Source organism: Corvus cornix, chromosome 1 (assembly GCF_000738735.6).
Source record: "Corvus cornix cornix isolate S_Up_H32 chromosome 1, ASM73873v5, whole genome shotgun sequence".
In the NCBI taxonomy this organism is placed as follows: domain Eukaryota; kingdom Metazoa; phylum Chordata; class Aves; order Passeriformes; family Corvidae; genus Corvus; species Corvus cornix.
The window spans coordinates 40,151,213-40,165,341 of NC_046332.1; the positions used below are offsets into that span (position 1 = coordinate 40,151,213).

General features: G+C 34.3%; 1 protein-coding gene across 9 annotated transcripts in view; it reads left to right on the forward strand.

Annotated features, from left to right (window-relative positions):
- Window positions 1–14,129, forward strand: part of CNTN5 (contactin 5) — a 618,627-nt gene that overhangs the window by 483,107 nt on the left and 121,391 nt on the right. For all 9 annotated transcript variants that reach the window (XM_039563708.1, XM_039563715.1, XM_010400613.4 and 6 more), the window contains 3 exons: window positions 4,021–4,202; window positions 11,147–11,283; window positions 12,801–12,930. In XM_039563708.1, coding sequence (XP_039419642.1) covers window positions 4,021–4,202; window positions 11,147–11,283; window positions 12,801–12,930 — 449 coding nt within the window. The remainder of the gene's footprint in view (window positions 1–4,020; window positions 4,203–11,146; window positions 11,284–12,800; window positions 12,931–14,129) is intronic.

A 14,129-nucleotide genomic window follows, 5' to 3' on the forward strand; every position in this document is an offset into this window, starting at 1 on the left:
AGAAGATAAAATATTTCAAAATATCACATCAATATGTACCAACCAAATATAGAAAAAGTAATCTATGCATTCCTATTTAATATATTCTTGAAATACTAGGAGCTCAGATCCATGGAAAAGGTATTTTAAAATTCAGACATTACTCTTATTTCTCCCTCATCCCTTTCCCAAAATAAATATGTGCTTTAGGAATGTAATGAAATTCTCCCACATATGAAATTAAAAGAAAGAAGAATTGCTTCCAATTTTTAAAACATTTTTATTTCTGTATTTTATTGAAACTTGTGAAGAATTCCCAGCTAATTCAACAGCTGGGAATCCCAAATAATATACTGCTGAAAACTGACTCTTATAATCTCTTGTAAATGCAAAGGTAAAATTATAACTCATATTTTCTTCAAATTCAAAGCATACAAGCCCACAGTAATATCTATTACACTCACCAGTGACCACTTAGGGTTTTTATTTCAATTTAGATTAATGACAAGTTTAATGATAGTATTTATGAATTCAAGTAGGGTTTTTCTTGGTGGTACTAAGGTTTACCAGTAGTATTCAGAAGATTTTTATCCAAAAGTGAGGAGAAGTCTTGTCTTTGAACTCAACTGAAGCTCAAATCAATTTAGTTACAGGAGTTGAATGTGGACAGGGTTACAATAACCAAGGAAACTCTGTTCCCATAAATGTCTGCTGAGACCAAAATCAAAATGGATTATAATGGTGATAAGATTCAATAATTATGGCTATTACATTAAATTCATATTAATTCTAGAAATACTTCTGCAGTTGTTCTATTTTTCAAAAAGCTGTCATTTAAAAATGGATCATTTAAAAAGATGAAAAGTGTGCATATGTTAGTTAGATTTTATGGTGGATTTTATGAGTTTTCTAGAACAGTCACACAATTTTATTCTTTCACATCCTCACTCATGTTTCATTTCATTCTCACAGAAGTCACAGAGGAGAAATAGGTATAGATATATTTTTATTTCAGATGTAAAATTCATGCGTCACTTGTAAGTTATGCAAGGAAAATAAGCTTCATTAAACAGAACCACAAGTTGTCTGCAAATACTGATTTGTAATATGGGAGTACTTTCCTTTGAAATCATTAAATCTGCCCAGCTAAAGAAACTTTATCTCCTTGAAAAATTCCACTTACTACCTCATACTGATGAAGAAATGAGTTGTTTTAAAATATGACCCCGACTACCAGTTTCCTCTGTGTTTGCCATGTTATACACATTTGCTTGCTGCAGGAAACACAACAGCAAATTTTAAAAAATTAGCTAAATACAATTTAAAGGAAATTTTCCAAATACAAGAATTTCAGAATAATCTCATAGCAGCTAAATGAGACAATTTTCATGGTTTATAAGCTCTTGACTCTTTCTCAGAAATGCACACTACCAAAAAAATTCCTTTTACTAATTCTGTTCATCAGAACCTGTTTTCCTCCACAACAATAGAGAAAAAGCATTTTTGTCACTGATTTTAGTGGAAGCAGGGCTGAAGGCAAATTAACCATCAATAGGTAGCAAACATAACACCCTTACAGTGTTACAATCTGCACTATTTCAGTCTTAAAGCAGCAGCTGCTGAGTACTATTACACTGTACCAACATAAAGAGTTCCTGCATGGACCTGTGTTCTGAATAATAATGGTCAATGAAACCCTTATCTGCCCATGGTGGCTGTTTTGAAGACAGCAATCATGACATAATTATTTTCCTATAAGAAGAAGACAACCATACAAGGACTTAACCCTTAAAGCTGAATGCCAAACAGAAAACTTGCAAAATTCTCCACAAGTCGTTCAAGAGAGAGTCTAAATTTAAATATCAGAATGAAGTGTGTGATTAGAAATTAAATACGAGGGCTAATGAAGGGGGAAAGGAAACTAAGATTGTTATTTGTACTACATCTGATATATAGATATAGCTGTTAAAGTATAGCAAATCAAAATATGTAGCTAAGGATGTGAAAGGAATATCATAACTAGTGGGGCTAAGACAGAAATTTTTATTAGTGCCTCAGAAAGAAATATCTTATTTATGCTTCACATTTAAAAGTCAACATATTGAAGTACTTGAATCAGATAGGAATGGGAAGTTCTTTTAATGTTCTAACTGAAAATTATGTAAAATAACTTCTAATAGGAAGCAAACTTCGTAAATTACAACCATACAAGCTGTAGAAGAGTCCTCAAACCAACTCTACAGGACACCAAAATTTGAAATCAGTCATCAAGAAAATAATTTAAAGTTAAAAATGAGAAAGCTATGCAGCTTCTGTGGTGATAGAGGGGAAAAATAAACCAAACAGGTCTTATGAGCTATGATCCACACACATCACATGATCCACAAATGTCTATAAAAAGAAAAATATATGCATAATGGGAGTACTGGAAAGAAAAGAGATCAGCCTGTTTTGTTTAGCGAGGAGAAACAAAGAAATGCTTCATACATGTATTTCTTCTCTGGGGGACACTGATAAAAGATCATTTTGCAAAGATAGCAAGATATTGTAGGGAGCGTGTCTCAGAGGTGAATACACACACACAATAAAGTTCATTTCATCAGGTTAATTAATCAGTGCAGCAAACTGATAAGGGAAATAATTTTCTCTTTCTGGTATATTAAAATGAATTCCATATTGGACTATATGTGGTTTTGTAAGGTAATGATGTTAATAGGCTCAATGAAACTCAGTGATATGTGATACTCAGGAGTTAAAATTAGACAAATCTTCTGATAATCAACTACCAATTTGGGGATTGTCTTAATCTCTATAAAGCACTAGAATTTGGAGCATCTTGTCTGCAAGCTTGAGTACAACTGCAGTAACTCACAGCCTGATTCTAACTGGTTGAAGAATAACCAGAACTTGGTTGTCATATACTTATTTTTTGTGTCTCAAACTGGATACCCTGAAATACTGAGGGAAAGGTGGTATTCTTAATGAAATTTCATACACTTACAGCAAGTGAAAGTCAGCAAATCATGACTGAAATTCATAGCATTTTTGAATTTAAACTAAATGAATTCGAATTTGAATTTTAACTATTATGAAGTACTTTTCCTCATCTAAACTGCCACAAGATTTTGCGTTTATATCTAACCTTAGACTTGAAATAAATACAAAATATTTTTTTCAAAACGTTCCATTTTCTGTTATAGTGTCCTCCAAGCTTCTTGTGGAGTACCTGAAGCAGTCTGGCTTTCAGCTCACAATCAAATATTTTTTAACAGTTCTCTTTTTTTCTTTTTTTTTCCCTCTTAAATATCTGCCATATTTAGAAAAATGTATGTCTGTACCATAAGGCCCATTGGGTGCACAATGTCTGATGAGGGTTTGGGCTAAAAAGAAAATTTTATGAGTGCAAACATTATCTAATCCATTTCTTTCCTGGGTATGATTGTAAATGACCCTTCTGCTTCCACAAGCAAGAGCATAATGCTGTGAGACAGAAACAGCAGCGCCATTAATATGTCTTCTTACACAACCAGTTTTGTAACTTGAAGAATATTGTAAGAAAAACTCTCCAGACCTTTGGTCATATTAATTTATCCAAGAAAGTGTGGTATTGAAATTCCCCACCTAGATAGATGTTTTCACTGACTGATCTGCACTGCAGTATCATTGCAGGAAAACTGGGGTATGTTAGAATTTGCTAAATCCATCCAAGTTTTGAAGTTGTTATTTTCTTTGACCTATCGAGTGGAAGCATTCAGGAGTGAAACATAGAATGCTAAAGTAACTCTAGAGAGTGATTTCAAGTGATTTACTTGATCTCAATAAAAACAGCCTCCCTTGTGGATGAAAGAGACACATTCCATGTAGCAATCCATTTATCAAGGATTCCCTATAGAAAGTGAGGTATATCAACCATTATACGAACCTTAATTGTGATTACATTTTATTGCTACTTAGATTATTAAGTGTTTAAACTACCAGATAACAGAATCTATATTCTCAATAGTCAAAGAGTGTTAACATTAATTTTACTAAATATTTCAGCCCTGTTCCAACAATCTCTTGGAGGAAAGTTAATGGTCATAATCCAAGTAAAGCCCGTCTGAGAAAATCCCAAGCTGTGCTTGAAATACCTAATGTGCAGCTAGAGGACTCAGGAATTTATGAATGTAAGGCTGAAAACTCTCGTGGAAGAAATGTCTTCAGAGGACAGCTACAAGTATACAGTAAGTGTAACTGCACACAGTATTATCCTGAAATGCTTTGTCCATGCTTAAGGCTTTGATTACACGTGAAGCATTCCAAGGTTCTGTAGAAACAAGATACCTTGATATATTGAGTATACCCTATATACCAACAATAGTATTAAATTAAAGTAAATATTTTTATTCCTTAGTATTGCATTAAAGTCTGAAACATAAATAATGTTGACTCCTTCGAAGAACTGACTTAAATACAATTCCATATGGGATTTGTTTTGTTTCATTTTCTAATTAAAGAGTATAGCTGTAATTTTAAAAGTCTATGTCTTTTACACCTGATATAACAATGACATGCAACCTAAACATGAAATATCTATCAGAAAACAATGTTAGAGATGTTTTAGGATTATTATCATACTTTTATTAACATTTTACCTATGCCATACTTGGGTACGCTTTGTCATGGTCATTTTACTGGAGTGAGAGCTGAAGAAGGGGTTTTTTTTGCAGAAAATTCTCAATTTTCAATTTTCAATTGCGTGCACGATTTCCATGATTTTCACAAAGTGTTCAACGTTTTCTGTCTAAGACTCAAAAAAAAGTTTTTGAGTGACCATGAAAGCAAAACTGAGCCATGCTTCACATTGAAAAGAAAAAAGGAACCCCAAAAATAAAAATATTTTTAAAACCCTATGAATTCTATATTATACTGTTGCTGCATTCTAGAGTCTAGAAACAAAAGCCTATATAATACATACCATGAATACTTACAAGTCCAAGTTTGACATATATCACATGTAAGCTTGAGTCCCACTACTTTTAATCAATTAAAGCTACACTACTTTCTATCATTCCATGAACCCTAAACCTTAAATACTTAGCAGGAAAGGCCTGCTTCAGGAGGTTATGCAACAAATCTTTCAAACTGAATTGTTTTCTGTCTTCTAACATCACAGCCAGTTGAATTGCTACAGTTTAGATAGATCCTCAAGTTGGTGGATATGTGTAAGAAGGAGTTTTTCTTCTTAATCAATTTTCTTTTTCTTTTCCTGATTTCAGCCCATGGCTCCTAATGCCTTCTCCCCATTACTAACTATACAGAGTTCTCTGCCTTTGTTACACACTTTCATCAAATAACTATAGACTGGCATCATATATTTCATTTATTTTCCACATATGCAAATATTTTCAGGTCCATAATCAATTTTTCTGTCTCCTCTGGCTTTCCAATGTCTTTATCTTAACTCAGTTGATTTTAGTGAGTACCAGCATATCTCTGGATCATGCTTCTTTCCTTGCTTTCCATTCTCACCCATCTAGAGCCCAGGGCAGGTTTTTGTCTTCGATTTTTTTTACATGCTGGAAAAATTATGTGATGGTTAAGACAACAGTCTGCTCATTTAATTTCAGACTTGTCATCTTGCACTTGCAGCAAAGGTTTTATAATACTTTTGCTGAAAACAGCAATCAAAGCCCAGCACCGACTCTATGCCTACTACTTTGCCAATACCCCACTGATATTTCTCAAATTCTTACTGTAATTTACTCCCATGAAAATATATCAGCTCCTGCAAGGCACCTGAGGGCCAGGGGAATTTAGCAGCTGGTCTTTTTCTACAAAGTCTCTTAAAATGTTAGAAATTAAAAAATTTAATTTGAGTTATAAGGTATATCCCAGCTGATACACTTCCTAACTGTTTTCTAGAGCTGTGAAACTACTAGATGCCGAAGCAGCTTATAAAGGTGTTATAATTATCTCTGCTTCCCTCTTTCAGAGTTAAAAGAATATAAAATGTTCTCTTCAAGAGAGAAGCTAAGATGCTATAAAATGGAATGATTTATTTAAGAGCACCATGCAGATCTTTGGCATAAAATGACAGCAAACATGATGTAGTGTTCTACACAGTTCTTCATCTCTCATTGGCCTTTTGCTTTGAGCAGAAATAAAGATGGTACTCCATGGAAAATATTTACAATGTTAGTTTTTTTCCTGTTCTGTTTAGATAGAAATATGAATTTTTCATTCTTCACCATTGTCTGAACTATATTCTTAGAGTCTCTGCCTTTATGGGATAGAGCACAATTTTAGCTCATTGGTCTTTTTTGCAATAATATAACGACAACTTCTTTAATGTTTAAGGAAGAGAGTTCACTTCATACTGTCTCATTCCTCTATTAACAGATATGTGAGACTATTATATTTTCACCTATCTGCATTAGCAGGCAGCAAGGTCTGAAAAGGTTACAGAGGGCTTTCAGATGGACAATACCAGCAGTGACCTCCAATACAGCAGGACAAGAAGAACAGACTTTACTAGCCCCCTACAAGTGCCTTTCCTTGGCCTCAAGATAAAATAGTCCCCCATGGAGCCACCCACAGCCTTCAATGATCCTGAAGACAGTACTAGTGTCTCACTGACCCACAAACCTTGGCAACTCTTTCCAGAGGTGTTGAGAGGGTTTGTGTAAGAAGGTATTTACCAGCACAACATTTAGCCAAATGTTACTTCACAAAGTTCTCAGCTTCCTTTGCTGACAGCTGATGTTGCAGGATTTGGGGGGCATTATCTGAAATGTCCTCTTCTGCTGTACCTTTTGTTCGTAACAACTGTCAACATGAATTATTTACTTGTAGGCTCAGTCTTTTCACTGACATCTTATTCCTCCAGGTGACAACGATTACTGTGGCTCAGAAATTCAGGTGTAGGCCGGCATTCTTCACCAGAGGTTTCTTGTAAAATTTCAGAGCAGTCTGTACGACCAGCTGTGTCATACCGCAGCCTCACAATTTACATATCTCTGTAGGAACTCACTTGCTGTCTGTTTGAATCTTCTTCATTCTGTCAGTTGCATCTGATCTGGGTCACCACAGAATATTTTGGAGAATGCCCAGGACACCCAGTCTGCCTGTCTAGTCACATTTAATCACAAACTAGTGATTTTCCATTTCTTACCTGCTGCTACAATCCAGATACACCATGACTGCCTGATGCAGCTGACAATTCGAATGTTGTTCAGAAAGTGCTGTTTCGGATGCTGACAACTTCACAAAATTGTAGTCTCAGCACTTAGCAGAAATTCAGCTGTAGGCATTAAAAATATCATTTTTAAAATGCCAGACATCCTCTTCTGCATTGCAACCTATTTTGAGAGGTGTGATTTTCCCCCAAGTGATCTCCTCATCCTGTAAGTTTCTGTGAATTTTTATTCAAGCTCAAATTGATTCATAGAAGAGAGCACAAAAATTAAAATGTGAGTGGATATACTTGTCATTAACCTTTTTGTTTCTCCACAAATTCTGGCTAGTAGCATTTTCCCAATGGTAAACACTGGTTTGTGCAATTCCTGCTCCTCTTTCACTCTTACATTTTTGGGATTTTTTCTGTTACCTACTCACTAGTGCCAGGATCAGCAGGGGGTGGTGATGTGAAGAGACTATAGAAACACATTTTTTGGCCGTCTTTCTTTTGGTTGTATCAGTTCCCTCATCCTGCACTACAGCAGTGCCCTCCTCACAGCTGGAGGGGAGGTTTGCCATAACACAAGAATGGAACAAGCAGCTGAGGGCAGGAATATTTTGTAATGCAGTGTAACTGACCATACTGATTTTAAAATCTATTTTAATTACTTCCTTATAAAAACTGCATGAGGAAAAAAGTCCACTCCTGCTATTATAGATTAGGCCACACAGTAAAACTGGCAAAAGAAGAGATTTTGTAGCCAAAATTGTACGTTAATTTTAAATTTTCTATCTCGACTTTCTCACTTATCTTCCTCAGTATGCTTCTCCTACTTTACTCTTCCCAATTAATCTCATATACAGGAAAATAATTTTTTTTTCACTGCAAACTCTGTACTCATTCACATTTTAGGACATCATTTCAAGTCATTTGTCTATATAAAATTTTGGTTTTATTTTCTCTAAGACAAAAAGTTGTTTAAAAATTTGAGAAATAATTGGAATTTTCTGGACCTTAATTTCATTTTTCATAGAAGATTTAAAAACCAGCCTGTAAGAGTGCAGATTTATTGCCAATTTAAATTGTAAAACATTTTGACATCCTTGAATAAGCAGATGCAGAAAGGCAGCATACAATAAATCAAGGATTGGATGGTGATTTTAAAGTCTCAGAAGCACTGTATAAAGCTCTGGCACAACACCCATAAAGACTACCGAACACTAAAATGCATCCTTCTCCCAGTGACCCCAAAACTGTTCACTGGACAGATTAAAAAACAGGAAGACACCTGGTTTTTTCCTAAGATGAATGTTACATTTATAAGAAGAAGAAAAGGACTTGTTACTTTTGAAATATGGTTAAATTTTCTAATTAAAATAAAGTGTGATTATGGAATGAAGTCTTCTTTGCATACACTTTTATCAGGGTTATGTTAAAATATATTTGTTTAAAAAAGACCCAAAAATGGGTCTATAACTCAATTAACATTGAGTTATAAGTTGTACATTCAGTTAAATGCTTCAATTTTAAAAGTATGGATAGGATTTTAGAACAAGTGTTATGATTTTATGGAGAGTGGCCCTTGCTAATGAGCAGAGAGGGAAGGAATACATAGAGAGAGAAATAGAAGTCAAAAAATGATGAACAGTATTTCTCTCAATCATGCTTTTAGCTCTATTCCAGCTACATGTACCTATTGCTTTGCTACTTTATTCTCAAAGGGGTGGGAATCTGAGTCATTGCCTTCACTGATGGCAAGTCCAAGCTTGAAAAATGTGACTCTAAAGGCCATTTAGGGTACGAGGAGAAAATCTAGCGTAGAAATACCTCAACTAATGGAAAAAGGTTGTTCTGACCTATCGGTCATACCACTGTGATTTGCAAGTTTGTAGTTTCAGAAGAAAACCTGTGCCACGATTGTGTTAACAAGACAGACACAGACAAAAGGTAGGGAACAGCAGTTCTGAAGAGGACAAGTCTGCAGCCAGGCTTGGGGCAGCTTTGTTTCAGTGTAAAAATGTGCATAGTCTTTTCTGGACACTCTGGTTCATGATGAGCTCCAGCTCAACACAGAAATGTGAGACTATATATGCTTTGGGTCAAAGAGTAGAATTTACAGAAAAGCAAAATACTGAAAATAAGTAAATATAAACAGGAACAGTTTAGTTCCTCTTCGAAACTGCATGATTTTATGGTACCACTGGCTGTCTTTTATGACTTTTTTGTTACACATTTAACTGTCTCCTCCTCCAGAATCATATTAATGTTGTCGTTTTCAAAGGAAACAATTGCTTCTCAGTGTGCTTCCTTTCCACATATTGAAACACTCAAAAAGAGAACAGCAACTATGCAGTGCAATTGAATTATATTTTTAGGACAACAGACAACAAATAAACAGGAACTCCCAAAACCTGTTTCTTTCTGCAGATTTTTGTGGGACCCTTTGTTATGACTTCAGAAAGAAGATATTTAGAACAGCAGAGCACATGTAGAGAATTTCATGCATTTCCTTGACTGTAATGAGAAGAATAAGGAAGAAGAGAGTTTTTGTCTTGGATTTGGCAGTGGGGCTGGGTCAATCTCTCTGTTTTCCTCTACCAAAAAGGAAATGAGTGATTCTTCTTATAATATGTTTCCAACTTCTTACAAATGTCTGGTCTGGGACTCTGAAGCAGACTATTCCCTGCTTAGGAATGATAGACACCTCGTTCTCTTTCTTTATAATCCATGCACAAGATGTAAGCTAGAAGCAGTTAGTCACCTGTCATGCCTTTTCATATCTTCTCACATCCTTGATTGGTGACCTGTCAAATGCCAGCTAGATTCAAAGATTTATTTCTAAACTCAATTCCTAATGGTTAAGTACATTATCAATTATCTGTCGTTTGCAGCAGAGACTTTGTTATGACAGATCTGGACTTCTATTCATACCAAGCAGAATTTTACATCCCTTTAGCAATGATGGCCTTTTAGCAACTTATTCACTACGATTTGGAAAAACAACAAACAGCAACAACAAAAAACAAACAAAAAACCCTAAATCAACACTTAGTATCCTTAATTAATTTCATCTATCATCCTCTGTGCTATACGAAGTGATATGACTGCAGTATGAAAACCCAAAAGCTGGCTGTTAAGCATACATTTTTATTTCTGCATATCAATGCTCAGTTTCTCACTGAGTCGTATAATGTTTTCCATATTATAAGATCCTACAAATAGCTATCTGATTGACTGCCACATTAAAGTTCTACTTCTCTGCAAAAAATGTTTATGTTTTTTGATGGATTATGTAGTGAAATTTAGGTACTAGTGATCACATATACAGCTATCAACTGTCTGCCTTTAAAAAAACTGTTTTAAGATTGACTTACTGTGTAATTTATGTTCCTGATGCATGCTGGAAATCTCATGGGTTCTGTGGTTAAAAATGTTAAAAGCATTTTCTCCCTTGAAATAAGAATTAAACTGAAGACACTTTAACAGAAATATGTGCAAATACCTTACCAAATTCCCAGTCACTCCTAGCTAAATAAATAAGGATTTCCTAGTAGACCGAGAAAACTACATGAAACAGAGTCTATGACAATTAATCTCCTCACCAGAATTTTAAAAAAACTTAGGTCTTGTAAATTACTAAACATTCTATTGTGACTACCAAACATTCATCTTAAATTCAGGAATAATGAATCCAATAACATATAGTACTGCGATTTAATCCATTTGACTTTATTAAATCAGGTAGGTTTTTTATTCTTGGCCATGTTACTGCACACTACCTGGTACCATTACAGCATTTCCTTTAAAGTTTTGGAGTTTGGTTAATTTTATTACTCTCCCTTTTGATTTTGGCCTTTTTTTTTTTTTTTATGTGCTTTGTTCTGAGAATAGGATGAGTCTTGTAAAGGACATTAATTTAAGCTTTTTAATTGATTAGGTCTTTGCACATCAGCTAGAGACTTAGCAGTTTATACATTTTGACTCTAACATGGCAATTTTTTCTTGCAGCCTACCCACACTGGATGGAGAAACTTAATGATACACAATTAGACAGTGGAGATCAGCTCCGGTGGGAATGCAGGGCCACAGGAAAGCCAAGGCCCACATATCGCTGGCTGAAAAATGGAGTTCCTCTCTGGCCACAGGTACACCAGACAAGGAGTCAACTGTATGTTGGATGCTTCTCACTCAGATGAAGTCAGTTAAAGAAAGTACTGAAAAGTACTTCAGAAATAACTGTTTGGTTAGCATAAAAAGTGTGTTGACCGTCAAGTTTTCAACTCAACTTATTCTCTGTACGTAACAGAACTCATCACAAAGACCATTAAAATGGTCCACATAAGACTCTTAGAATGTAAAGTGTTTAACTATAGTCACGTGATATATTTTAGAATTAGACATAAATAAAATTTTCTTTTTCTTTTAAAAGACCACTAATGGCATGGTCTGTCTTTTATTTCTCTTTATTCTGTTTCTCTCACTGAATCATCAAAGCATCATCCCACATCATGAGGGTTTTTTGCCTGATACCTTTCCACTTTTATAGTCTCAAGTTATTTAGAGTAAAGAAAACTTTGTAAATTTATTTAATCTATTTTTCCAGATTAAAATAAAGCTGTTTGGTTCTGGGAGAAAATGTCTATATTTGCAAATGAATTCACAGAGTGGATTTATGAATATAAAAGATGTAATATCTTTCTTTTCAGCAAATGTCATTTCTATTTGTGAACATCAACCAACTATGCAAACATAAAAAACAGTTTACTTTTGAAGCTGTGAGGCATTGAAAATAAGGTTACTCTATTCATTTCTGCCTTTTTAGATGGAGATATAAGTGCTGAAAATGAAGCAATTTAAATATCTCTACTTTTTGGTTCTCTGATTTTCCAAACTATTAGTTTCTTCAGGCTCTGAAATTTCAAATTAAATTCTACTTTGAGCTGGGTGGGGGTTTACAACAAAGTGAATTTTTTATCACAGTTTCCTCTGCATTCCCAAACAATTTATGCCTTATCAATTTTAACTTACAACAACTATTATAAAGAAACTTAGAGTTGTTTTATAGCAGTTCAAATTATTCATAATATAGCTCCATGAAATACTCATTTCCATAAACAGCTATTGATGGCCCTTCTCTTCCAGTTGTGGTAATTTTTTTCTACTAGTGAGCCTTTCAAATAAGAAATTTGTACTAATGATGAAAGAAATTGGATCCTTTCATTCTTACTTATGCAAGAAATCTTTCATATCTGCTTTTATCAAAATAGCACCATGACTGAGACCAAACATTTGCTACATATTTGAAGAACATCAGATATTTACACCCACAAATGACTTCTTGCCTCATTAAAGTTCCCAGGATGAGCTGCTTTCAAAAATCATGTAAGGGTAACAGCAAATAAACAAGCAAACAGAAAAAAAGAAGCTTTGAATATAATGAATATGCTCTGAAAATATTTACAGTCAAATGTTTTTGGACTTTTTATTCTTGTAATTTCTTGCATAACAAGAAAAAGGTAAGCCCAAGGAAATTTGTTGCTCACTTTTATTTTAGGTCCTTATTTTGTCACTTCACCTTAAGATAATAGCACAGCAATTTTCCAGTGCCTTTTTGCTTTTATATAATGATTTTTAATTTGTTTCTTTTTAAATTCTATTACAGAGCAGAATTGAGATGATTAATGGTGTTCTGATGATCCATAGTGTGAATGTCTCAGATGCTGGAATGTATCAGTGCTTAGCAGAAAATAAATATGGTACAATTTATGCCAGTGCCGAGCTGAAGATTTTAGGTGAGTATTGGAAAAGAATGAGCTGGTTTTTTTTCCCCTTTTGAGAATTAATTTTTTTCTTAGACTGTTGTGACAAAGAACAGCTTCTGCTAGTCCAAATAGCAGAGCAGATAAAAGTGGTTCTTTTTATTCTTGTTATTTATGTGTGAGTGAGTCCTTTGTTGCCCCAGAGAGCATAGGGCCTTCTGTTAACCAAAAATTTTCATTCATAAATGACTGACTCAGTTACATTTTGGGACTATTTCTTATATAAGGCTGTTTCAGTTCAAATAAATGGAAAAATATTTTTTACTCCCTCAAACATATGTGCAGGAGACGAAACTTAGAGGAGGTAAATGTATTTTAATCTCTTTAAAAATTAAATTATTATTTCTACTTTGGCCATTTTTCAAAGGTAATTATGCATTATCTTAGTTTCAAAAAACTTAAGAAATCACCAAAACTGATTGAATAATAGAAATTATATATCTGGATGAATATCATTGAGAGAAAAGCAAATATGCTACATAGTGTTACCTAGAAATACAATAAAAATGTCATTATCCAAAAGCAGAAGCAGGCAGTTGATGAAGAAAAACTGGAAGAACTTTTCAACACTCTGATTTTCCTTAAAGCAAACTGTAGCAACGTGCAATGGGTCAATAGTGATAAGAACCCTTCCAGAGGATTGAGTGAGACAGACTTGTAAGACTCGTATCATCTTTATCAGTGTATGATGTAGCTGGAAGACAGATGTCCACCAAAGTCATTTAATGGCCATATCAGAGATTAGACCTGCACCTGAGAATCACTCCTGTAAACTCCCAGTCAAATGAGTGAGAAAGCTGTAATTACAGTCATAATATACTATATTTCAGCAAAATTTGGATCTTTTGGCAAATAACATGTCTAGTACATATCAGCTATTTCCTAGCCAACCAACTTTAGAATTTCACTGATAAATCTTAAAAATATTTCTTTATAGTGATAGAGTTAACAGCCAAGGTCAGGGATTGTTCCCTTTCCATCACTTTTATTTGGTAATTTGTAATTCAGTCAGCAAAGAGATCCCTATTGGCTACAGCGTTCTTTTGCTGTGTTTTTTGTATCTGTTATAAAATAACTATACTTACTATGTCAGGTAGTTGCACACTTTCTTTGATGTTCTTTAATATCAGAAATAGACACTGTATATTGCTGCAGTAAAATTAGCTTTTCAT